We start from the raw sequence: 27,326 nt of genomic DNA on the forward strand, positions 1-27,326 counted from the left end.
CCCCCCTCCACTCCCCCCCCACCCCCCCCACCCCCCCTCCTCCCCCTCCCACCCCCTACACCTCCCCCCCCCACCCCCCCACCCTACACCCCCCCTCCCCCCCCACCCTACACCCCCCCCTCCCCCCCCCTCCCCCCCACCCCCCCCTCCCCCCCCCACCCTACACCCCCCCTCCCCCCACCCTACACCCCCCCTCCCCCCCCCCCCTACACCCCCCCTCCCCCCCTCCCCCCCACCCTACACCCCCCCACCCCCCCTCCCCCCCACCCCCCCTCCCCCCCTCCCACCCCCCCTCCCCCCTCCCCCCCACCCTACACCCCCCCCCCCTCCCCCCCACCCCCCCCTCCCCCCCACCCCCCCTCCCCCCCACCCTACACCCCCCCCCACCCCCCCACCCCCCCACCCCCCCCCCCCCCCCCCCGGTCTCTCTCTGCACCCCCCAGGTAGACAGTGTCCGGGTGAATTTACCTGTGCAGTTGCAGATGGGGGCGGTGAAGGTTTTCCGCAGCGGCCTGGCCACTGCCCTGGAGACGGATTTCGGTTTGTTCCTGACCTTTGACGGGGAACATTACGCGTCGATCTCGGTGCCCAGCTCCTACCGGAACAACACCTGCGGCCTCTGCGGCAACTTCAACAACTATCCCGGAGACGACAACCTGCTCCCGGGGGGAATGCTGTCGGAATCAGTGGCAGCGCTGGGCAGTTCTGGCAGGTTCTGCCATCACGGCTGTGGCCCGAACTGCAGCAGCTGTAGCCCGCACTCCGAGTCTACCTTCTCCAACAACCAACACTGCGGCTTCATCAACCAAACCGATGGACCTTTCCGGGACTGTCGCACGCCGCTGGACCCGAGCAGCTTCATTCGCAGCTGTGTATATGATCTGTGTGCCAACGCAGACAACTTCAGCAATATCCTGTGCCAGGCATTCAGGCTTATGCCCTCAGCTGCCAGGCGGCAGGGATCACCATTGGCCGCTGGAGATCTCGTACTTTCTGCGGTAAGACTCGGAAAAGGGGGCGGGAGGTTTGACGAAGAATGTGTGTGTTTTTGACCCAGTTTAAATTTTTCTTCCGTTTGAAACATGTTTCCATTTCTGCTGGTATCTACTGGCTCGTGGCGGAGAATGACTTTAAGCAGCTGAAGAACGGCATTGTAACTGAAATAGAATTTATGCTTAGAGACGAAATAAAAACTGCAAATGCTAGAATCCAGGGTAGACAGGAGGCTGGAAGAACATCGCAAATCAGGCAGGATCTGGAAGGAAGGAGAAGGGTATCACCCTTCTTCAGGACTGGATGTGGGGGTAGGGGGAGCTGCCACTAAAGGTTGGGGGGCACGGGTCGCGGAATGGTCGTGATAAGTGGGCACCCGTAATAAGTAGGACCTCTTTGGTCATTGGGAGGGATAAAGCCGGTTGGTGGCTAGAAGGAGGGTGAATTGGTGGAATGGAAGGGAGGAGGTAGGGCTGGAAAAGGAGCCGGGGGATGGTTGAGAAGGTTATTTGAAATTGTAGAACTCCGTGTTGGGTCCTCTGGGCTGTAAGGTGCCCACGCAGAAGATAAAGAATTGTTCCTCAAATTTGTGTTCTGAAGCACTGCAACATGGAGGAGGCTGAGAATGGACATGTCAGTGGGGGAGTGGGATTGAGGGTGGGGCTGGTTGAAATGGGCAGAGACTGGGAGGTTAGGTTGGCCGTTAAGGGCCAGGCGAAGATGCTCAGTGAAATGGTCACCTAGTCTATGTTTGGTCTCACTGATCCAGAGAAGACTACATTGGGAGCACCAGATGCAATAGACTGGGTTGGAAGAGATGCAGATGAATCTCTGTCTCACCTGGAGGACTGTTTAGGGCCCTGGATGGATGTGAGGGAGGTAGGGTGTAGGCAGGTGTGGGGGGGTAGATGCTGTGTTAGGGTTGGGGGAGGCAGGGGTGGGGGGAATGCTGGAGTGGTTGTGGGGAGTGTGGTGTGGACTAAGGGTGGCGAAGGGAATGGTCCTTGTGGAAAGCAGAGATGGATAGGGAATGGAAGATATTCTGGGTGGTGAGGTCTAATTGCAGTTGGCAGAAGTGTTGAGTATGACACATCAGATGTGGAGGCTGGTGGGGTAGTAAATGAGGACAAGGGGGGCCCGATCTTTATTAAGTTTGGAGGCAAGGTGTGGTTTAGACCTGCAGAACAGGGAATACAGGAGGCACAGTAGAGGGCTGTCTGGATGACGTGGGGTGAAAAGGGCATTGTTTGAAAAAGGACATCCAGGTTGCTTGGGCATGGAACATCTCCTTGTCAGAGCAGATGCGACAGAGGCAGAGGAATTGAAAAATGGATTGAGTTTTTGCAGGATACAGGGTGGGAGGAGGTGTAGTCTAGTTAGCTATGGGAGTCTGTGGATTTAAAGTAAATGTCGGTCCATAAGCTGTCACCAGAAATGGAAATGGAAAGGTCAAGAAAGGGGAGGGAAGTGTCTGAGATAGACCATATGAATTTGAGAGTAGGGTAGAAGTTGTTAGTGGAGTCAGTGTACATTCCAATTTTGTTTTGGATAAATCCATGGCACTTCTTGTGCTTCATCTGCTAATTCCCTACCAGACATGTCGATCTTTTGAGGTTCCATCTTCTCCATTGATTTTTTTCCGGTTTTTATCATCATTCGTCAATATTATCTTTCGGTTACTTGTCTTGACTTTGTTACCCAAATCTTTTGTAACATTCTGAAGATGCTCAGTGCCAGGTACCATTGCAAATATAGTTAAGGAAAGGGTAGAAACTAAGGAATAAAGGGTGCAGGAGAAGCAAAGCAGGACCAGGACTAAATGCACTTAATGGTAAGGTCCTGGGGAATGTTACCAAATAAACGCCTTGGAGTGCAGGTTAATATTACCTTGAAAGTGGAGTCCTAGATAGACAGGATAATAAAGAAGGCATTTGGTATGCTTGCCTTATTGGTCAGTGTATTCAGTATAGGAGTTAGTGGGAGGAGGTTGAACCCCTCTGATAATTAAAATCGAAACATCCTGAGAAGCTCACCTCGCCTTGCCTCATAATCGGCTAATGGAAACTGGAAAAATGGTACAAGCTGCCTTTCACCTCCCAATCTGTTATAAAGGAGAGGTTAAATGAGGGAAATCCCTGATACTCACTTTATAATCAACAAGTAACAATTTATTTATCTACTCTAACAGTGAACAAATTAACACACTTACTAACAAACCTACCTATTCCCTAAGAGAACTAAATTCTAATAGTATGCCATTCCAATAAATACAAGTCCCACTTATATAAACCAAAGTAATAAAAATAAATTAAAACTTAGACTCTCAAAATTACAGTTAGGGTGCATCTTCCAGAATGTTCAATGCCTTTTCCGCTATCCTTCAGTCAAGGATTCGAAGATGAAAGAATTCCTATGTAAGGGACATTAGCTAAGAGTGCATTGGTACCTTCTAGATGCTGCTTAATCAGAGACCTCAAAGATTTTCATGAGAGCCTGAGTTTTACTCTTCTGACACAGTTCACTCTCGCCAAATTTCAAAAAACTTTTTCTTAAGTACCCTTGATGACCTGTCAATTTTTTTATAATGGGATTGGTCCTAGATTTAAATTTAATTGGCTTTGGTATCAAAGGTCTGGTTTAAATTGGCTGATATTCAAACTGGTTTCCTTAACATCAAAACAAGTCTAGGTTGCCAACCACACAGCCAATTGATACATACTTTCTGTGCATCTGCAGTTGCTTAGAACATAGAACAGTACAGCACAGAACAGGCCCTTCAGCCCACGATGTTGTGCTAACCATTGATCCTCATGTATGCACCCTCAAATTTCTGTGACCATATGCATGTCCAGCAGTCTCTTAAATGACCCAATGACCTTGCTTCCACAACTGCTGCTGGCAACGCATTCCATGCTCTCACAACTCTCTGTGTAAAGAACCCGCCTCTGACATCCCCTCTATACTTTCCGCCAACCAGTTTAAAACTATGACCCCTCGTGTTAGCCATTTCTGCCCTGGGAAATAGTCTCTGGCTATCAACTCTATCTATGCCTCTCATTATCTTGTATACCTCAATTAGGTCCCCTCTTCTCCTCCTTTTCTCCAATGAAAAGAGTCAGAGCTCAGTCAACCTCTCTTCATAAGATAAGCCCTCCAGTCCAGGCAGCATCCTGGTAAACCTCCTCTGAACCCTCTCCAAAGCATCCACATCTTTCCTATAATAGGGCGACCAGAACTGGATGCAGTATTCCAAGTGCGGTCTAACCAAAGTTTTATAGAGCTGCAACAAGATCTCACGACTCTTAAACTCAATCCCCCTGCTAATGAAAGCCAAAACACCATATGCTTTCTTAACAACCCTGTCCACTTGGGTGGCCATTTTAAGGGATCTATGTATCTACACACCAAGATCCCTCTGTTCCTCCACACTGCCAAGAATCCTATCCTTAATCCTGTACTCAGCTTTCAAATTCGACCTTCCAAAATGCATCATCTCGCATTTATCCAGGTTGAACTCCATCTGCCACCTCTCAGCCCATCTCTGCATCCTGTCAATGTCCCGCTGCAGCCGACAACAGCCCTCTATACTGTCAACGACACCTCCGACCTTTGTGTCGTCTGCAAACTTGCTGACCCATCCTTCAATCCCCTCTTCCAAGTCATTAATAAAAATTACAAACAGTAGAGGCCCAAGGACAGAGCCCTGTGGAACCCCACTCACCACTGACTTCCAGGCAAAATATTTTCCTTCTACTACCACTCGCTGTCTACTGTTGGCCAGCCAATTCTGTATGCAAGCAGCTAAGTTCCCCTGTATCCCATTCCTCCTGACCTTCTGAATGAGCCTACCATGGGGAACCTTATCAAATGCCTTGCTGAAGTCCATATACACCACATCCACAGCTCGACCCTCATCAACTTTTCTAGTCACATCCTCAAAGAACTCGATAAGGTTTGTGAGGCATGACCTGCCCCTCACAAAGCCGTGTTGACTGCATTTAATCAAGCCATGCTCTTCCAGATGGTCATAAATCCTATCCCTCAGAATCCTTTCTAACACCTTGCAGACGACAGACGTGAGACTTACTGGTCTGAAATTGCCGGGGATTTCCCTATTTCCTTTCTTGAAGAGAGGAATTACATTTGCCTCTCTCCAGTCCTCAGGTACGACTCCAGTGGAGAGCGAGGATGCAAAGATCTTCGCAAGTGGCGAAGCAATTGCATTTCTCGTTTCCCAAAGCAGCCGAGGACAAATCTGGTCCGGGCCTGGCGACTTGTCAATCTTAATGTTTGACAAAATGTTCAGCACATCAATGCTTCCTCTATCTCTATCCAATCCAACATGCACACCTGCTCTTCAAAGGTTTCATTCACTACAAAGTTCGTTTCTTTCGTAAAGACAGAAGCAAAAAACTCATTTAGGGCTTCCCCTACCTCCTCAGACTCCACACACAATTTCCCTATGCTATCCCTGATTGGCCCTACTCTTTCTTTGACCATTCTCTTATTCCTCACATAAGTGTAAAATGCCTTTGTGTTCTCCCTAATCCATTCTGCCAAGCCTTTCTCCTGCCCCCTCCTTGCTCTCCTCAGACCATTTTTGAGCTCCTTCCTCGCCTGCCGGTAATTCTCTAGAGCTGAGCTTGACCCTAGCTTCCTCCACCTTATGTAAGTTACCTTCTTCCTTTTGATGAGAACCTCCACCGCTCTCATCATCCAAGGTTCCTTTATCTTACCCCTTCTTGCCTGTCTCAGAGGGACATATTTACTCATCACTCGCAACAACTGTTCCTTAAACAGTCTCCACATGTCTATAGTGCCTTTACCATGGAACAATTGCTCCCAGTCCATACTTCCTAACTCATGTCTAATCGCATCATAGTTTCCTCTTCCCCAATTAAATATCCTCCCATTTTGCCTAATCCTCTCCTTCTCCATAGCTATGTACAATGTGAGGCAGTTATGGTCACTATCACCAAAATGCTCTCCCACCACAAGATCTGATACCTGCCCCGGCTCGTTTCCGAGCACCAAGTCTAGAATGGCCTCTCCCCTCGTCGGCCTGTCAACGTACTGAGTTAGGAAACCCTCCTGAACACACCTTACAAAAACAGCACCATTCAAATCTCCTGCTCGAAGGAGGTTCCAATCAATATTAGGAAAGTTAAAGTCACCCATTACAACAACCCTACTGCGTCCACACTTTTCCAAAATCTGCCGACCTATGCTTTCTTCAATCTCCCTGCTGCTATTGGGGGGCCTGTAGTAAACCCCCAACGAGGTGACTACTCCCTTGCTGTTCCTAATTTCCACCCACACTGACTCAGTAGGCAGATCTTCCTCGACAATGGAAGCTTCTGTAGCTGTGATACCCTCTCTGATTAGTAGTGCTACACCCCCTCCTCTTTTTCCCCCCCTCCCTATTCTTTTTAAATGCTCTAAACCCTGGAACATCCAGCAACCATTCCTGCCCCTGAGAAACCCATGCTCGGAAATGAGCCGGGGCCGGTATCAGACACTTTTTTTGTAACCTCTAAGTTAGAAAAGCACATCATGTCTTAAAGGGACCATGTACTCTTTCCCTTCCCCAATCATTTTTACAAATTCTAATATCCTGCCTTCTAATTCACAAATAGTCCACCTAACTTCACTACATTAGGCCGCTCTTGGAACACTGTGTTCAATTCTGATCTCCCTGCTGTAGGAAAGATATTGTGAAACTAGAAAGGGTTCTGAAAAGATTTACAAAGATGCTGCCAGGATTGGAGGTTTTGAGCTTTTGAGCTGTAGGGAGAGGCTGAATAGTCTGGGGCTGTTTTCTCTGGACCATCAGAGGCTGTGGCATGACTTTACTGAGGTTTATAAAATCATGAGGGGTACAAATAAGGTGAATATTCAAGGTCTTTTTCCCCAGGGTAGGGCAGTCCAAAAATTAAGATTGACAAGTCGCCAGGCCCGGATCAAATTTGTCCTCGGCTGCTTTGGGAAGCGAGAAATGCAATTGCTTCGCCACTTGCGAAGATCTTTGCATCCTCGCTCTCCACTGGAGTCGTACCTGAGGACTGGAGAGAGGCAAATGTAATTCCTCCCTTCAAGAAAGGAAATAGGGAAATCCCCGGCAATTATAGACCGGTAAGTCTCACGTCTGTCGTCTGCAAGGTGTTAGAAAGGATTCTGAGGGATAAGATTTATGACCATCTGGAAGAGCATGGCTTGATCAAATACAGTCAACACGGCTTTGTGAGGGGTAGGTCATGCCTTACAAACCTTATCGAGTTTTTTGAGGATGTGACTAGAAAGGTTGATGAGGGTCGAGCTGTGGATGTGGTGTATATGGACTTCAGTAAGGCATTTGATAAGGTTCCCCATGGTAGGCTCATTCAGAAGGTCAGGAGGAATGGGATACAGGGGAACTTAGCTGCTTGGATACAGAATTGGCTGGCCAACAGAAGACAGCGAGTGGTAGTAGAAGGAAAATATTCTGCCTGGAAGTCAGTGGTGAGTGGAGTTCCACAGGGCTCTGTCCTTGGGCCTCTACTGTTTGTAATTTTTATTAATGACTTGGACGAGGGAATTGAAGGATGGGTCAGCAAGTTTGCAGACGACACAAAGGTCGGAGGTGTCGTTGACAGTGTAGAGGGCTGTTGTAGGCTGCAGCGGGACATTGACAGGATGCAGAGATGGGCTGAGAGGTGGCAGATGGAGTTCAACCTGGATAAATGTGAGGTGATGCATTTTGGAAGGTCGAATTTGAAAGCTGAGTACAGGATTAAGGATAGGATTCTTGGCAGCGTGGAGGAACAGAGAGATCTTGGTGTGCAGATACACAGATCCCTTAAAATGGCCACCCAAGTGGACAGGGTTGTTAAGAAAGCATATGGTGTTTTGGCTTTCATTAGCAGGGGGATTGAGTTTAAGAGTCGTGAGATCTTGTTGCAGCTCTATAAAACTTTGGTTAGACCGCACTTGGAATACTGCGTCCAGTTCTGGGCGCCCTATTATAGGAAAGATGTGGATGCTTTGGAGAGGGTTCAGAGGAGGTTTACCAGGATGCTGCCTGGACTGGAGGGCTTATCTTATGAAGAGAGGTTGACTGAGCTCAGTCTCTTTTCATTGGAGAAAAGGAGGAGGAGAGGGGACCTAATTGAGGTATACAAGATAATGAGAGGCATAGATAGAGTTGATAGCCAGAGACTATTTCCCAGGGCAGAAATGGCTAGCACGAGGGGTCATAGTTTTAAGCTGGTTGGTGGAAAGTATAGAGGGGATGTCAAGGCAGGTTCTTTACGCAGAGAGTTGTGAGAGCATGGAATGCGTTGCCAGCAGCAGTTGTGGAAGCAAGGTCATTGGGGTCATTTAAGAGACTGCTGGACATGTATATGGTCACAGAAATTTGAGGGTGCTTACATGATCAATGGTCGGCACAACATTGTGGGCTGAAGGGCCTGTTCTGTGCTGTACTGTTCTATGTTCTATGTTCTAAGGTGAGGGGGAAAAATTTAAAAGGAACCTAATGGGCAACTTTTTCACACATCGCGAGGTGTGTGTATGGAATGAGCTGCCAGAGGAAGTGGTGGAGGCTGGTGCAGTGACATTTAAAAGGCATCTGGATGGGTAAATGAATGGGAAAGTTTTCGAGAGATATGGGCCAAATGCTTGCAAATGAGACTGGATTAATTTAGGATACCTGACTGGCATGGATAAGTTAGACCAAAGGTTCTGTCTCCATGATGTACATATAGATGACTCTATGACTCCATAAGAAAGGGATACAAGTAAGAGGAGGTGAGGGGAGGAGTGAACCAAAAAAAAGGTAGGACGCATAAGTGAAGGAGAATGAAAAGGCAAGGAGAAAACAAAGAGGATGAGGATTGGATCGGGAAAGGGAGGTAAGGGAAAGACGGAGGAGAAATGAGATAAGAAAATTTATATGAAGCAGTTAAATGGGGTGGGACGAGACAACTGAGTGTCTCTCTATATTGTTTCTCCACGTTCTTCCTATCAAACTGTGTCACCTCTGCCTTTTCTCCGCCTTGAACCTCATCTGCCACCTATTCACCCACTGTACAAACCTGTCTGTGTTCTGTTGAATTTCTACACTTTCCTGCTTTTGGTTTGTAATACTTCCACATTTTGCATTATCAGCAAATTTTGAAGCCATAGAATAGGATCTAGGTCATTCATACAGTATGACAGGGAAAGCAAGGATCTCAACACTGGCCTCTGAGGAACTCCACCCAAACCTCCCTCCAGCCCGAGAAGCATCCTTTAAGACTTATTCTATCTCCTGTCATCAATCATCTAATTTTATATTGACGAAACTATTGTCCCTTCTATTCCATGAGCTACAAACTTGATCATAATTCCCTTATGAGATACTTTATCAAATGCCTTTTTGAAATTCAAATAGACCACAGTAACAGTATTACCTACACAAATTCTTTCTCTTGTCTCCTTAAATTCCAGAAGGTTAAACAGAATTTCCCTGTAAGAAATCCGCAGTGTTTCCTTCGTTAACATGCATTTGCCTCTACAGCTATTAATTTTATCCTGAATTATTGTTTCGAGAAGGTTCTCTGCCACTGAAGTTAAAATGGCTAGCCTGTAAGTGCTGAGGTAACCTTTATAACCTTTTCTATTTGTGCTGCTTGCAATTTTCCAATCTCGAGTATTAAAAAAACTGAAAAATTATGGACAGCACCTCTACAATTTCCACCCTAACTTTGTTCGGTATTCTTGGATGTATCCCCTCTGGTCCTCGTTCCTTAGCAATTTTAAGTACAGACAGCCTATCCAATATCTTCTGATTTTTTTTTTCTAAATTATCAGCTGTTCTCATGGTGAATTTCCTTCTCTTTCCCATCTGCTGCGAAACATCTTTCCTAGTGAAGACAGATACAACATATAAATTCAATAACACAGTTCTGAGGAAGGGTCACCAGACTCAAAACGTTAACTCTGATTTATATTCACAGAGGCTGCTAGACCTGCTTAGCTTTTCCAGAAACTTCTGTTTTTGTTTCTGATTTACAGCATCTGCAGTTCTTTCTGTTTTTATATATTAATATCTTAGCTTTGCCATCTGACTCCATGCATAAATCCTTTTTTGATCCTTAATCAGCCCCATTCTTCCTTTTACTATTTAGCTACCGACAGAAGACTTCATAATTGGTTTTTATATTAGATAACACTGCCTTTTCATTCTTTCTATTTGTTTTTCTTGTTTTCTTTTTCACTATCCCTTTGAACGTTCAATATTCACTCTGATCTTCAATTGTACTTTCCCTGACAGTATTACGTTATCTTTGACACCTTTTCTCCTTTTATAGTAATGTCAGTCTCTGTTGTCACCCAGGGAGTTCTGGATTTGTATGCCCTACCTATCTCTTTTAAGGGAATAGTTCTTTAACTGTGATAATAAAGTGTGAAGCTGGATGAACACAGCAGGCCAAGCAGCATCTCAGGAGCACAAAAGCTGATGTTTCGGGCCTAGACCCTTCATCAGAGAGGGGGATGGGGTGAGGATTCTGGAATAAATAGGGAGAGAGGGGGAGACAGACCGAAGATGGAGAGAAAAGAAGATAGGTGGAGAGGAGAGTATAGGTGGGGAGGCAGGGAGGGGATAGGTCAGTCCAGGGAAGACGGACAGGTCAAGGAGGTGGGATGAGGTCAGTAGGTAGGAAATGGAGGTGCAGCTTGGGGTGGGAGGAAGGGATGGGTGAGAGGAAGAACAGGTTAGGGAGGCAGAGACAGGCTGGGCTGGTTTTGGGATGCAGCAGGGGGAGGGGAAGAGCTGGGCTGGTTGTGTGGTGCAGTGGGGGGAGGGGACGAACTGGGCTGGTTTTGGGATGCGGTGGGGGAAGGGGAGATTTTGAAGCTGGTGAAGTCCACATTGATACCATTAGGCTGCAGGGTTCCCAGGCGGAATATGAGTTGCTGTTCCTGCAACCTTCGGGTGGCATCATTGTGGCACTGCAGGAGGCCCATGATGGACATGTCATCTAGAGAATGGGAGGGGGAGTGGAAATGGTTCGCGACTGGGAGGTGCAGTTGTTTGTTGCGAACTGCACCTCCCAGTCGCGAACCATTTCCACTCCCCCTCCCATTCTTTAGATGACATGTCCATCATGGGCCTCCTGCAGTGCCACAATGATGCCACCCGAAGGTTGCAGAAACAGCAACTCATATTCCGCTTGGGAACCCTGCAGCCCAATGGTATCAATGTGGACTTCACCAGTTTCAAAATCTCCCCTTCCCCCACCGCATTCCAAAACCAGCCCAGTTCATCCCCTCCCCCCACTGCACCACACAACCAGCCCAGCTCTTCCCCCCAACCCACTGCATCCCAAAACCAGTCCAACCTGTCTCTGCTTCCCTAACCGGTTCTTCCTCTCACCCATCCCTTCCTCCCACCCCAAGCTGCACCTCCATTTCCTACCTACTAACCTCATCCTACCTCCTTGACCTGTCCGGCTTCCCTGGACTGACCTATCCCCTCCCTACCTCCCCACCTATACTCTCCTCTCCACCTATCTTCTTTTCTCTCCATCTTCGGTCCACCTCCCCCTCTCTCCCTATTTATTCCAGAACCCTCTCCCCATCCCCCTCTCTGATGAAGGGTCTAGGCCCGAAACATCAGCTTCTGTGGTCCTGAGATGCTGCTTGTCCTGCTGTGTTCATCCAGCTTCACACTTTATTATCTTGGATTCTCCAGCATCTGCAGTTCCCATTATCACTGATACAGTTCTTTAACTGTGCCTGAATTATTCTTTCTTTGAAGATAGCTTTTCTGTCAGCGTTTGACTCCAATTTATTCAACCCAGAATCATTCTTGCCCAATTACACCTGGCTTTCCTGCAGTTTTTCACAGAATCCCTACAGTGTGGACATAGGCCATCTGGCCTAACAAGTTCACTCCGCCCCTCCAAACAGCATCTCAGACCCATCTCCTTGTAACCCTCCATCTCCTGTGGCTAACACGCCTAACTTATACATCCCTGAACATAATGGACAATTTAACATGGCCAATCCACCTAAACTGCACATCTTTGGACTGTGGGAGGAAACTGGAGCACGTGGAGGAAACCTACACAGACACAGGGAGAAGGTGCAAACTCCACACAGACAGTCGTCCGAGGGTAGAATTGGACCTGGGTCCCTGTTGCTGTGAGACAGCAGTGTTAACCACTGAGCCACCTGTTAATTATTCTTACTCTAGGTTGTTCTTTCTCTTTTATCATAGTCAGCAAAAACTTACTAATACAGTAATCATTACCTGTTAAATGTTATCTGATTGATACTTGACGTATTTGGTCCACCTGCTTCCCAAGAAGCTGGTCTAGCAGTGCTCCCATACTCATTGAGCTGGAAACATACCACTGCTGGAAATTCTCCTGAAAACATTTTTTGTAATAGAATGGGGAAGGAAACTGCAGGGGATGGGCACCTTAGAAATGTGGAGCTTATTCAAGGAAAAGCTCCTGTGTGTCCAAGATAAGTATGTACCTGTCAGGCAGGGAGGAAGCTGTAGAGTGCGGGAGCCGTGGTTTATGAGGGAGGTGGAATCTCTGGTCGAGAGGAAGAAGAAGGCCTATGTTAGGATGAGATGTGAAGGCTCAGTTAGGGCACTTGAGGGCTATGAGTTGCCAGGAAAGACCTAAAGAGAGAGCTCAGAAGAGCCAGGAGGAGACATGAGAAGTTGTTAGCGGATAGGATCAGGGTAAACCCTAAGGCTTTCTATAGGTATTTAAGGAATAAAAGAATGACGAAAGTAAGATTAGGGCCAATCAAGGATAGTAGTGGTAAGTTGTGTGTGGAGTCAGAGGGGATAGGGGAAGCGCTAAATGAATATTTTTCAACAGTATTCACTCTAGAAAACGACAATGTTGTCGAGGAGGATACTGAGATACAGGCTACTAGACTAGGTGGGATTGAGATTCACAAGGAAGAGGTATTAGAAATTCTTCAGAGGGTGAAGATAGATAAGTCCCCTGGGCCGGATGGTATTTATCCTCGGATCCTCTGGGAAGCCAGGGAGGAGATTGCTGAGCCTTTGGCATTGATCTTTAACTCGTCATTGTCTACAGGAATAATGCCAGATGACTGGAGGATAGCAAATGTGGTTCCCCTGTTCAAGAAGGGGAGTAGAGACAACCCTGGTAATTATAGACCAGTGAGCCTTACCTCAGTTGTTGGTAAAGTGTTGGAAAAGGTTATAAGGGAGAGGATTTATAATCATCTAGAAAAGAATAAATTGATTAGGGATAGTCAGCACGGTTTTGTGAAGGGAAGGTCGTGCCTCACAAACCTTATTGAGTTCTTTGAGAAGGTGACCAAACAGGTAGATGAGAGTAAACCGGTTGATGTGGTGTATTTGGATTTCAGCAAGGCGTTCGATAAGGTTCCCCACAGTAGGCTATTGTACAAAATGCGGAGGAATGGAATTGTGGGAGGTATAGCAGTTTGGATCAGAAATTGGCTTGCTGAAAGCAGACAGAGGGTGGTGGTTGATGGGAAATGCTCATCCTAGAGACCAGTTACTAGTGGTGTACTGCAAGGGTCGGTGTTGGGTCCACTGCTGTTTTGTCATTTTTATAAATGACCTGGATGAGGGCGTAGAAGGATGGGTTAGTAAATTCGCAGACGACACTAAGGTCGGTGGAGTTGTGATAGTGACAAAGAATGCTGTAGGTTGCAGAGAGGCATAGATAAGCTGCAGAACTGGGCTGAGAGGTGGCAAATGGAGTTTAATGCAGACAAGTGTGAGGTGATGCACTTTGGTAGGAGTAACCGGAAGGCAAAGTACTGGGCTAATGGTAAGATTCTTAGTAGTGTAGATGAGCAGAGAGATCTCGGTGTCCATGTACACAGATCCTTGAAAGTTGCCACCCAGGTTGACAGGGCTGTTAAGAAGGCATACAGTGTTTTAGCTTTTATTAATAGAGGGATCAAGTTCCAGAACCAAGAGGTTATGGTGAAGCTGTACGAAACTCTGGTGTGGCTGCACTTGGAGTATTGTGTACAGTTCTGGTCACCGCATTATAAGAAGGATGTGGAAGCTTTGGAAAGGGTGCACAGGAGATTTACAAGGATGTTGCCTGGTATGGAGGGAAGGCCTTACGAGGAAAGGCTGAGGGACCTGAGGCTGTTTTCATTAGAGAGAAGAAGGTTGAGAGGTGAGTTAATTGAAACATATAAAATAATCAGAGGTTTAGATAGGGTGGATAGGGAGAGCCTTTTTCCTAGGATGGTGATGGCGAGCACAAGGGGACATAGCTTTAAATTGAGGGGTGAAAGATATAGGACAGATGTCAGAGGTAGTTTCTTTACTCAGAGAGTAGTAAGGGATTGGAACACTTTGCCTGCAACGGTAGTAGATTCGCCAACTTTAGGTACATTTAAGTCGTCATTGGGCAAGCATATGGACGTACATGGAATAGTGTCGGTTAGATGAGCTTGAGATCAGTATGACAGGTCAGCACAAGATCGAGGACCGAAGGACCTGTACTGTGCTGTAATGTTCTATGTTCTATGTTACAAATTTTTCAACATCCTCCTCATTGGTTGATGCCATATAGATTACACTGAGCAATGGAATTTCCCCATTTAATTCTCTTCATCTGTAACCAAATGGATTCTGTCCTTGAACACTTCCAGCTGCATTGCTCTCCTCAGCCAGTACTGCCACCCCTCCTCCTCCCTTTTTCTATCATTCTGAACACTTTGTATCCAGGAATATTTAACACTCTGTCGTAGAACATACAACATAGAACAGTACAGCACGGTATAGGCCCTTAGGCCCACTTTGTGTTGACCAATTATGTTACTAAGATCAATCCACCCTGCATACCCTACATTTTACTATCCTCCATGTGCCTGTCCAAGAGTCACTTAAAAGTATCTAAAGTGTCTAACTCCACTACCACTGCCAGCAGCACATTCCACACACCCACCACTCTGTGTGAAGAACCTACCCCTGACATCTCCCCTATACCCTCCTCCAATCACCTTATAATTATGTCCCCTTGTATTAGTCATTTCCACCCTGGGAAAAAGTCTCTGACTAACTACTCTATCTATTCCTCTCATCATCTTGTAATGTCTTGTATCAAGTCACCTTCCAGCCGCCTTTGCTCCAATGAAAAAAGTCTGAGCTCCCTCAACCTTCCCTCATAAGACCTGCCTTCCAGTCCAGGCAGCATCCTAGTAAATCTCCTCTATATCCTCTCTAAAGCTTCCACATCTTTCCTGTAATGAGGTGACTAGAACTGAACACAATGTTCCAAGGGTGGTTTTATAGAGCTACAGCATAACATCACAGCTCTTAAACTCAATTCCCCTGCCAAAGAAAGCCAACACACCATCTGCCTTCTTTACAGCCCTGTTAATTTGGGTTGCAACTTTGAGGCATCTATGGACATGAACCCCAAGATCCCTCTGTTCCTCCACACTGCCGAGAATCCTGCCATTAACACTGTATTCTGCATTTAAATTCGACCTTCCAAAATGAATCACTTCACACTGTCATGTTTTCTTTTAACTAGGTCTCTGTTATTACCATAACATCATATTTCAACCTGGCAATCTGTGTCAGGAACCCACTTTCTTATTTGCCACACTTGGTGCCTTCACATGCATGCTCAATAACCCTAATTAGACTTTATTATTTTCTCCCTTACTCGGACCCCATCTATCAATTTACTTTTCCTTATTCAACTGCCATCTGCTTCTTCCCGTATTTTGTGAGGCTTGGTGTTCCTCACTGATATTTGTCTTCTGGGATCCACAACCCTGCCAATTTAATTTAAACTCTTCTAACAACACATGTAAAACATCTCAATGATCTCAGACAATCAGTGGGAGAATTTCAACAGTTACTGTCAATAGAAATTAAGCAAAAAATGAGTAAGCTGCGAAAGAGAGCTCATGGAGTGTGGTGGTGCTGGGACAGAGTTACATAGAACATAGAACATAGAACAGTACAGCACAGAACAGGCCCTTCAGCCCACGATGTTGTGCCAACCATTGATCCTCATGTATGCACCCTCAAATTTCTGTGACCATATGCATGTCCAGCAGTCTCTTAAATGACCCCAATGACCTTGCTTCCACAACTGCTGCTGGCAACGTATTCCAAGCTCTCTCAACTCTCTGTGTAAAGAACCTGCCTCTGACATCCCCTCTATACTTTCCTCCAACCAGCTTAAAACTATGACCCCTCGTGTTAGCCATTTCTGCCCTGGGAAATAGTCTCTGGCTATTAACTCTATCTATGCCTCTCATTATCTTGCATACCTCAATTAGGTCCCCTCTCCTCCTCCTTTTCTCCAATGAAAAAAGTCCGAGCTCAGTCAACCTCTCTTCATAAGATAAGCCCTCCAGTCCAGGCAGCATCCTGGTAAACCTCCTCTGAACCCTCTCCGAAGCATCCACATCTTTCCTATAATAGGGCGACCAGAACTGGACGCAGTATTCCAAATGCGGTCTAACCAAAGTTTTATAGAGCTGCAACAAGATCTCACGACTCTTAAACTCAATCCCCCTGCTAATGAAAGCCAAAACACCATATGCTTTCTTAACAACCCTGTCCACTTGGGTGGCCATTTTAAGGGATCTATGTATCTACACACCAAGATCCCTCTGTTCCTCCACATTGCCAAGAATCCTATCCTTAATCCTGTACTCAGCTTTCAAATTCGACCTTCCAAAATGCGTCACCTCGCATTTATCCAGGTTGAACTCCATCTGCCACCTCTCAGCCCATCTCTGCATCCTGTCAATGTCCCGCTGCAGCCGACAACAGCCCTCTATACTGTCAACGACACCTCCAACCTTTTGTGTCGTCTGCAAACTTGCTGACCCATCCTTCAATCCCCTCTTCCAAGTCATTAATAAAAATTACAAACTGTAGAGGCCCAAGGACAGAGCCCTGTGGAACCCCACTCACCACTGACTTCCAGGCAGAATATTTTCCCTCTACTACCACTCGCTGCCTTCTGTTGGCCAGCCAATTCTGTATCCAGACAGCTAAGTTCCCCTGTATCCCATTCCTCCTGACCTTCTGAATGAGCCTACCATGGGGAACCTTATCAAATGCCTTACTGAAGTCCATATACACCACATCCACAGCTCGACCCTCATCAACTTTTCTAGTCACATCCTCAAAGAACTCGATAAGGTTTGTGAGGCATGACCTGCCCCTCTCAAAGCCGTGTTGACTGCATTTAATCAAGCCATGCTCTTCCAGATGGTCATAAATCCTATTCCCCAAGAATCCTTTCTAACACCTCGCAGAGGACAGACGTGAGACTTACTGGTCTGTAATTGCCGGGGATTTCCCTATTTCCTTTCTTGAAGAGAGGAATTACATTTGCCTCTCTCCAGTCCTCAGGTACGACTCCAGTGGAGAGCGAGGATGCAAAGATCTTCGCAAGTGGCGAAGCAATTGCATTTCTCGCTTCCCAAAGCAGCCGAGGACAAATCTGGTCCGGGCCTGACGACTTGTCAATCTTAATGTTTGACAACATTTTCAGCACATCAGCTTCCTCTATCTCTATCCATTCCAGTTGTTCATGGGGTAAGTGAGTTGTTGACGGTCCAACCCTTCTACCATCACTTCTTAGCTTCAATGATTCAAATACGTGGAGGGTAAACCTGTGTCACAAGTACTTCACCTGATTCAATGTGTAATTTATTTTGAGTGTATTTCTTAACATACCTGCGATTGAGTCAGATTACTATTTGAGGTCAAGAGTATCCCAAAATGTTTAACTGGTGACATACCATGACACTGGCAATGCACTTATTGCTTTTGGGATCCTGAGACCTGCCACCACTTTAAATAAATTATAGTGTGGATACCTGGCAATCCAAACTGCCATAAGCAGAGATTGTTTTACTGGAAGTAATCATTTTGTTTCTTCTTTCAGCCTTACCCTGCCCAGAGCGGAGCCACTATGAGGTGTGTAGCAGCAGCTGTCCCGCTACCTGCACTGACCTGATCTCTCCTTTGTACTGTACCAGGCCCTGCACTGAGGGTTGTCAGTGTGATGCAGGCTATGTACTCAGTGGTAGTAACTGTGTTCCACTTGAAGAGTGTGGCTGTGAATTCCATGAGCGATATTATTCCTTCAAAACAAAGTTCTGGGCAAATGATGACTGCACTCTACATTGCCTGTGTGAGGGTCCTGGGGAGGTGCTCTGTATAAATGAAACTTGCTCAAAAGGAGAATTCTGTCTTGTGGAGAATGGGATCCGAGGGTGCTATCCCAAGAGAGCAGCTGTGTGTACGGTCTCACACAATAACGGGTTACAAACATTCGATGGTGCTTCATTTGATTTCCGGGATGAATATGCATACACCCTGCTCAAAATCTGTGGCTCAAACAGTTACAATCTGTCAAATTTCGAAGTCAAACTAGGAAGAAAGAAAATGGTTAATGGTTCTTGGATAAAATCACTGACTATAAAATTCCCTGATCATGAAATAAAGATTGGAGACAGTGAAAACATCATCAAGGTAAGAACTTAGAAAATATCACATATTCACTATTGTAACTCGCTGATACACCACTTCCTTCCATTTTACAATATTACCATATCTTCAATATTTGCAGCAGAAGTCTCTAATATAACTTTTTCACAGTCCTCGCTGTAACACTGACCTACTCATACCTTGATATGTGCTCTATTTCCTTCACTATAACATATTGATATGCTCTATAGCCTCATCTGTAACATTGTCTGCTATGTCCCTCAGTAATACACTCTGATACACACCATACTCAGCAATAAAAACAATCTGGAACACACTACCAAGCATTGTAATGCAATGGGAAGTGAATATTGCAGTGTGAGCTTCTGGAGCATTTACAGTCAAAGTTATAGGATATACAGTGAGGGATATATCAAAGTATTACATTGAGGGGTGAAGGATTGACCAGAATGTTATACTGCAAGATCGAGGACATATTAGAGTTACTACTCTGTGAATGAAAAAAATTCTCCACCTATCATTCCTAAGTGGCCTATCCCATATCCTTGATCCCTGTTTCTGGATTCCTCAGTCATTGGGAACGTCCTTCCTGCTAATACCCTGTCCAGTCCTGTAAGAGTTTTATAGGTTACTTTGAGACCCCCTCATTCTTCTAAATTCCAGTGAATATAGTCCCAACTGCTCCAGTCTTTCTTCATACATCAATCTTGCCATCCAGGAATCAGTCTGGTAAACCTTCATTGCATACACTGCATAACCAGAATATCCTTCGTTTGCTAGGGAGTTCAAAACTGCACACAATATTCCAGATATAATCTCATTGAGGCTCTGTATGATTGCAGCAAGACATCCTTATTTCTGTACTCCAATCCTCTCGCTATGAAGGCAAAAGTACCATTTCCCTTCTTCATCACCTGTTGAACTTGCCTGCTTACTTGCAATTGATGTACAAGAACACACAGGTCTCATTGCAGTTCCCCTTTTCTCAGTCTGTCACCATTCAGATAATATCTGCCTTCCTGTTTATGCTCATAGAGTGGACAACCTCAAATGTATCCATAATATACTTCATCTGCCATATATCTGCCTACTTACTCAACTTGTCCAATTCACACTGAAGCATCTCTTCTGCATCCTCTTCACAGATTATCCACCCACCTATTCTTGTGTCATTTGCAAACTTGGAGATATTATGTTTAGTTCGGTCATCTTAATCATGAGTATATATTGTGAATAGCTGGCATCCTAGCACCGATCCTGCAGTACCCCACTATCACTGCCTACCATTCAGAAAAAGACCTATTTATTTCCGTTCTTTAAAAACTGAAAGAACTGCAGATGTTGCAAAGCAGAAGTTTCTGCAAAAGCTCAGCTGGAAAAGAATAGTTCTGAGAAAGGGTCACCGGACCCGAAACGTTAACTCTGATTTTTTTTTCACAGATGCTGCAAGTCCTGCTGAGATTTGACAGCAATTTCTGTTTTTATTCCTGCTGTTTGTTTCCTGGCTGCCAGCTAGTTCTCTTTCCATCAGAACATACCCCGTTCCACATGCTTTAATTTTACGTTAATTTCTTATGTAAGACTTTATAAAAAGCCTTCTAATAGTCCAAATAAACCACATCCACTGGTTGTCTCTTATCAACTCTATTAATTGTATTCTTGTAAAATTCCACTAGATTTGTCAATCATGATTTCCCTTTTATAAATCAATGCTGATTCTGTCCAATCATGCCACAGTTTTCCAAATATTCAGTTTGTTTTTATTCGTTCACAGAGTGAGGGTGTTACAGGTTAGGGTAGCATTTATTGCCCATCCTAATTATCCAGAGGGCAGTTAAGAGTCAAACCACATTGCTATGGGTTTGGAGTCATATGTAGGTCAGACCAGGTGAGGATAGCAGTTTCCTTCCCTAAAGAACATTAGTGAACCAGATGGGTTTTTCCTGAAAATTGACAATGGATTCATGGTCATCATTAGATTGTTAATTCCAGATATTTTATTGAATTCACATTCCACCATCTGCAGTAGGATTCAAACCCAGGTCTTCAGAATGTTATCTGGGTCTCTGGATTAATAGTCCAACAATAATACTACAAGGTCATTGCTTCCCCTACTAAATCTTTTATAATGGACTCTAGCATTTATCCACTACCAATGTCAGGCTTGCTGGTCTATAAGTGATAATGGGAACTGCAGATGCTGGAGAATCCAAGATAATAAAATGTGAGGCTGGATGAACACAGCAGGCCCAGCAGCATCTCAGGAGCACAAAAGCTGACTTTTCGGGCCTAGGAAGGGTCTAGGCCCAAATCGTCAGCTTTTGTGCTCCTGAGATGCTGCTGGGCCTGCTGTGTTCATCCAGCCTCTCATTTTATTATTTTGCTGGTCTATAATTCCCAGTTTTCCCTCTACCCTTTTTAAATAGTAGGGTTGCCCTCCAATTCATTGGTGCTGTTCCAAAACCTATAGAAAGATGGCCACCAATGCACCCACTATATCTGTGTCTCTTCCTTAACTACTCTGTGTGGTATTGTTGAGACATGGGGACTTATCAGCTTTTCATTACATCAGTTTCCCCATTTCCTTAATAATATTGACTGCATTCCATATCTCCCCAACATTTTGGAACACTATTTCTTTCTCCTTTGCAGAGACAAAACCAAAAAAAAGTATTTAATTAACCATAATTAACCATAATTTTGTTCCTCATTAGAACTTCCCTTGTTTCTGATTTTAAGGGACCTACATTTGTCTTCACTAATCTGTTTTTCTTCATACATTGGTAAGACTTCTTCTGGAGTACTGTGTGCAGTTCTAGTGGCCCTGGTATGGGAAGGATATTATTAAACTGGAGTGGGTTCCGAAAAGATTTGCCAGGATGTTGATGGGAATGGAAGGTTTGATTATAAGGATGGGCTGGGACATTTTTCACTGGAGTGTAGGAAGTTAAGGGGTGACCTTTATAGAGGTTTGTAAAATCATGAAGGACGTGGATGGGGAAAGACTTTTGTTATTCACGTAAAGGTCCAGGAGTTCAAAACAAGGGGGCATATTTTTAAGGAGAGAGGAAAAAGACTTTAAAAAGGACATGAGGGGAAACTTTTTTTATACACAGTGGTTCATGTATGAAATGAACTACCAGAGGAAATGATGGACGCAGGTAATATCCCCAACTTTGAACGCAACATTTAAATGACATTTGGATAAGTTCATGAATCGGAAAGATTTGGAGAGATATTGGCCAAATGGAAGGTGGGACTGGTTTAGTTTGGATATATGGTCAGTGAGGACTGGTTGGACTTTGAACTCAATGGCATATCTATAGAAGCTTTAACAATCAATTTGTATATTTTCTGCAAGCTTACTCTGTACTACTCTGCAGTATCTCAACAATTAAGGAGAGTCGGGGGCAGAGTTGAGTATGGTAGGCATTACAAAAGAGAAAGTGCCAGAAAAGCTAAAAGGTATAAAAATTGATAAATCTCCTGGCCCCAATGGGCTACATCCTAGAGTTTTGAGGGAGGTGGCTGAGGAAATAGTGGAGTGTTTGGTTGTGATCTTTCAAAAGTCACTGGAGTCTGGAAAAGTCCCAGATGATTGGAAAATTACTGTTCTAACCCCCTTGTTTAAGAAAGGATCAAGATAAAAGATGGAAAATTATAGGCCGATTAGCCTAACCTCAGTCGTTGGTAAAATTCTAGAATCCATTGTTAAGGATGAGATTTCTAAATTCCTGGAAGCGCAGGGTCAGATTAGAACAAGTCAGCATGGATTTAGCAAGGGGAGGTCGTGCCTGACAAACCTGTTAGAATTCTTTGAAGAGGTAACAAGTAGGTTAGACCAGGGAAACCCAATGGATATTATCTATCCGGACTTCCAAAAGGCCTTTGATAGGGTGCCTCACGGGAGGCTGCTGAGTAAGGTGAGGGCCCATGGTGTTCAAGGTGAGCTACTGGCTTGGATTGAGGATTGGCTGTCTGACAGAAGGCAGAGGGTTGGGATAAAAGGCTCTTTTTCGGAATGGCAACCAATGACAAGTAGTGTCCCGCAGGGTTCAGTGTTGGGGCCGCAGCTGTTCACTTTATATATTAATGATCTGGATGAAGGGACTGGGGGCATTCTGGCGAAGTTTGCTGATGATACGAAGATAGGTGGACAGGCAGGTAGTACTGAGGAGGTAGGAGGCTGCAGAAAGATTTAGACAGTTTAGGAGAGTGGTCCAGGAACTGGCTGATGAAATTCAACATGAGCAAATGTGAGGTTTTGCACTTTGGAAAAAAGAATACAGGCATGGACTATTTTCTAAACGGTGAGAAAATTCGTAAAGCAGAAGTACATAGGGATCTGGGAGAGTTGGTCCAGGATTCTCTAAAAGTTAACTTACAGGTAGAGTCCGTGATTAAAAAGTGAATGTAATGTTGTCGTTTATCTCAAGAGGGTTGGAATATAAAAGCAGTGATGTGCTTCTGAGACTTTATAAGGCTCTAGTTAGGCCCCATTTAGAATACTGTGTCCAATTTTGGGCCCCACACCTCAGGAAGGACATACTGGCACCGGAGCGTGTCCGGCAGAGATTCACACAGATGATCCCTGGAATGGTAGGTTTAACGTACGATGAACGGCTGAGGATCCTGGGATTGTATTCATTCGAGTTTAGAAGGTTGAGGGGAGATCTGATAGAAACTTATAAGATAATGTATGGCTTAGAAAGGGTGGACGCTGGGAAGTTGTTTCCATTAGGCAGGGAGACTAGGACCCGTGGGTACAGCCTTAGTATTAGAGGGGGCAAATTTAAAACTGAAATGAGGAGACATTTCTTCAGCCAGAGAGTGGTGGGCCTGTGAATTCATTGCCATGGGGCGCAGTGGAGGCCAGGACGTTAAATGTCTTCAAGGCAGAGATTGATAAATACTTGATCTCACAAGGAATCGAGGGCTACAGGGAAAGTTCGGGGAAGTGGAGTTGAAATGCCCATCAGCCATGATTAAATAGCGGAGTGAACTCGTTGGGCCGAATGGCATTACTTCCACTCCTATGTCTTATGGTCTTACTCTGATTCCTCTCTTAAACAATCTCTTTGTCCTCCTTTGCTGAAATCTAAATTGCTCCCAACCCTCATGCGTGTTGCTCCTTTTGGCCAATTTGGGTGTCCCTTTCTTGGATCTGATGCTATCCCTAATTTCCATTGTCAGCTATGGCAGGCCACCTTTCCCATTTTAATTTTTGTGCCAGACATAAATGAACAATTGTTACAATTTCTCCATGGACTCTTTAAATGTTTGCCATTGCCCATCTACCATCAGCCCTTTAAGTACTATTGTCAATTTTCATAGTCAGCATACCATCATAATTTCCTTGATTTAGATTCAAGATCCTAGTCACAAAATCAACAATGTCATTTTCCATCTTAATGAACAATTCTGTTGTATTATGGTCACTCTTTCCTAAGGGGCCTTGCACAACTAGATTGTCTATTATTCCTTTCTCATTATGTAATACCAAATCTAAGATGGCCTGTTCGCTAGTTGGTTTCCCATGGATTTGAGTCCAGTTAACAGTTTCAGTCTATAATGTGAGCTAGGCAGAGATGGTGGAAAGACAATGCAGTGGAATAATGGTTATATCATTGAAATAGAGGCCCGGGCTGCTAATATGCAGCACTGGAACAAATCCTAAGCTAGCATCTGATGTAATTTAAATTCAGTGAATATATTTGGGATTTGTCTCAGTAATTGTAGCCATGAAACAAGTATTATACAAATACAGCTAATGTCCTTAGGGAAGAAAATCTGCTATTCTCACCTGGTCTGACCTACAGATGATTCCAAGCTCACAGCAATCTGGCTGACTCTTAACTACCTTCTGAAATGGCCAAGCAAGAACAAAAAACTTGGGAGAATTGTAAACTGTGAGGAGGACAGTATACATCATAGGGAAAATGCAGTGGTAATATCCCGAACTTTGAACCAGGATGCTTCGGTTCAATTCCCACTGTTACAGCAGTATGTAATAACATCCTTGAACAAGTTGGTTAGAAAGTAGTTTACAGAACATCAAAAGAACATTGAGAAGTTGGTGGAGTGGGTGGCCAGATGGCAGATGAGGTTCAACACAAGAGAAGTGTGGGGTCGTACACTTTGGTACAAAGAACATAGACAAAGAGTACAATTCTAAAGGGTGTGCAGGAGCAGAAGGACCTGGGTGTACATATTTTTAATTATTTAAGGTGTCAGGACAGGTAGAGAGTTATTACTAAAACATTAATATTCTAGTCTTCATTACTGGTGCTGTAGAGGTTATGATGAACTTATAGAGGACACTGATCAGACCTCAGAAAGAGTGTAGTGTGTGGTTCTAAAGCCTCACTTGAGGCAGGATGTGAGTCATTGGGGTGAAAGTTTGAGGATCGTCAGTAATGAGAAACTTCATTATGAAGACAGATTGGATGAATTGAGAGTGTTTTACTTGGACAGCAGTAAATAAGACCAGGTTTGAGAGAAGTTTTCAAAATCATGAAGGACCTAGACAGACTGCATTAGGAGTAACTGTTCTAACTTGTAAATGGATCAAGAACCAAATGGCACAGTTTTAAAGCATTTTGCAAAAGATTCATTGAATCCTCATAGTGTGATAGCACACCTATCGGCCCTTCAAGTTCACGCCAACTCTCCGAACAGCATCCCACTGGACCCAAACTCCCCTGTCTGTTCCCTGTAACCCTGCATTTCCCATTGCTGATCTACCTAGCCTGCACATCCCTAGGCACTATGGGTAATTTAGCATGGTCAATCCACCTAACCTGCACGTCTTTGGACCATGGGCGGAAACCGGAGCACCTGGAAGAAACCCATGCAAACATGGAGAGTGTGTGTAAACTCCACACAGACAGTTGCCCACAGGTGGTGTTGCAGTGGGGTCCCTGGTGCTGTGAGGCAGCGATGCTAACCACTGAGCCACCGCGCAAACTGAAGTTGAGACAGAAAAACAACTTTTAACTCAGTAAATAGACTGCCTGGAAATGGAATGGAGGCAGGTTCAACTGAGGCTGTCGAGGGGTATTGATGAGTATTTGGTTAGAAATAATGTGCAACATGACAAGGGAAAGGCAAGAGATTGGCACTCAGTTCAAATTCTCAGAGAGCTGGTACAGACATGATGGACCAAATTGCCTCCTTCTGTCCTGTTTATAGGTGAATGCCTTTGCGATTTCTTTGCCGTTTATTCATTCATCTGGAAGATTGAAGATCTACAGAAATGGAAATGATACCATGGTGGAATTAGACAACAGTTTCCAAATCCTGTATTCGAGTGAGGATCATGTGAATTTAACTCTGTCCACTGCCTATTACAACAACACCTGTGGACTCTGTGGATACTTTAATGGTAATCCCACAGATGACTTCCGTAAAGCCAATGGAAAGGTGACAGAAAATGCTGCAGAATTTGTGGATAATTGGAAGACATTTGCTGATGATATGACATGCAACGGCCAGTGTGAGGCGCTGTACACTGTGTGTACAAATGAGGATTTAATTTTGTATCAAGGAATTTCTCTATGTGGACTAATCAATGATCCCACTAACAGCTCCTTCCTCAACTGTCATGAAGCTGTCAATCCTTCTCCCTTTTTCAGAAGTTGCCTGTATTCCATGTGTTTAAATGGTGGGAACATAACAGCCCTTTGCAGCTCCCTGCAGGCATATGCAGATGCTTGCCTTGGTGCCGAGGTCTCTCAAGCTAACTGGAGAAGTAGCACGTTTTGCCGTAAGTTATTGAGTAAAGTGAGTACTCCGTGTCTGTAGCAATGTATCCTCCCGCAGCCAGCGCCTGGAGTTTTGTAGCATGTATAAATTGTGAATTTACATAGCAGCCTGTGTAAATCAATCATACCCTTATGTAGATACGGAAACAAAAACTGAGCACAGTGCTCTAGATGCATTCTTTCTAAGTTCTAGTTAATTTCTCAATAACACCTGTTTAATTGCAACAGAACGTCCTCGTGGTATATTCAAACTTCCTTGCAATTAACGTCAGCACAGCATTGTCCTCCCTTCCAGGTGCTCATTATCTTGATTATTATTTCCCACTCTCTTCAAAATGTTCAACAAATGATTACTGATGGATCTAGGGCAACTCAGGTTGAATGTGCCAGATAAATGAGGAGTTTAATTACCCCTCTTGGTGGTAACCGTGCCACTCTTTGTGACATGGAGAGGCAGTTTCAAATCCATACAAATTGGGAGATTATTAAACCCCTGCTCTGTCAATTGGGTCCTGACTAATTTATACGTCAAATCTGTTGACCACCCTGTGTCCCAGATCCCAGCTTGCTATGAGGATCAATCTGATATTGTCAGTTTTGTAAGTTCTATTGGAGAATGTTTGCGAAGACTGAGCAGAGGCCAATTCTTCAGGGTTGTTCTTTGATCCGCACCTGCTGTTGGGTTGGATTATCTCCAGATTCTCACGGAGCTTGGTTTTCCCAGTGCCCTAGGATGCCAAACTCAGTGAGCTGTGACAAGCTATTCAGCTATTCACCACTGGGGCATCACTGCTAAGCAATATTGACCAATGTCCAGCGGGGTTCTACCTCCCACATCCGTGGGTTTCAGAGAGTCACAGAGTCATACAGCATGCAAACAGACCCTTTGGTCCAACTCATCCACGTTGACCAAGTTTCCCATGATAAACCAGTCCTATTTGCCTGCATTTGGCCTATATCCTTCTAAACTTTTCCTATTCATGTACCTGTCCAAATGTCTTTTAAATGTAACTGTACATGCATCTTTCCACACGTGAACCATCCTCTGTGTGAAAAAGCGTCGCTCAGATCCCTTT

The 27,326-nt window shown here is 44.8% G+C and overlaps 1 protein-coding gene across 1 annotated transcript in view; it reads left to right on the plus strand.

The window, feature by feature from the left end:
* Positions 1–443: 443 nt before the first annotated feature.
* LOC125466893 (alpha-tectorin) overlaps positions 444–27,326 on the plus strand; it is a gene marked incomplete at its 5' end in the record, with an annotated part of 66,028 nt that continues 39,145 nt past the window's right edge. Inside the window, 4 exon segments of the mRNA XM_059639013.1 lie at positions 444–921; positions 924–998; positions 17,922–18,511; positions 25,679–26,252. Of these exon segments, the coding sequence (XP_059494996.1) occupies positions 444–921; positions 924–998; positions 17,922–18,511; positions 25,679–26,252 (1,717 nt within the window).

The sequence above is a fragment of the Stegostoma tigrinum genome, chromosome 32 (assembly GCF_030684315.1).
Source record: "Stegostoma tigrinum isolate sSteTig4 chromosome 32, sSteTig4.hap1, whole genome shotgun sequence".
Lineage (NCBI taxonomy): Eukaryota > Metazoa > Chordata > Chondrichthyes > Orectolobiformes > Stegostomatidae > Stegostoma > Stegostoma tigrinum.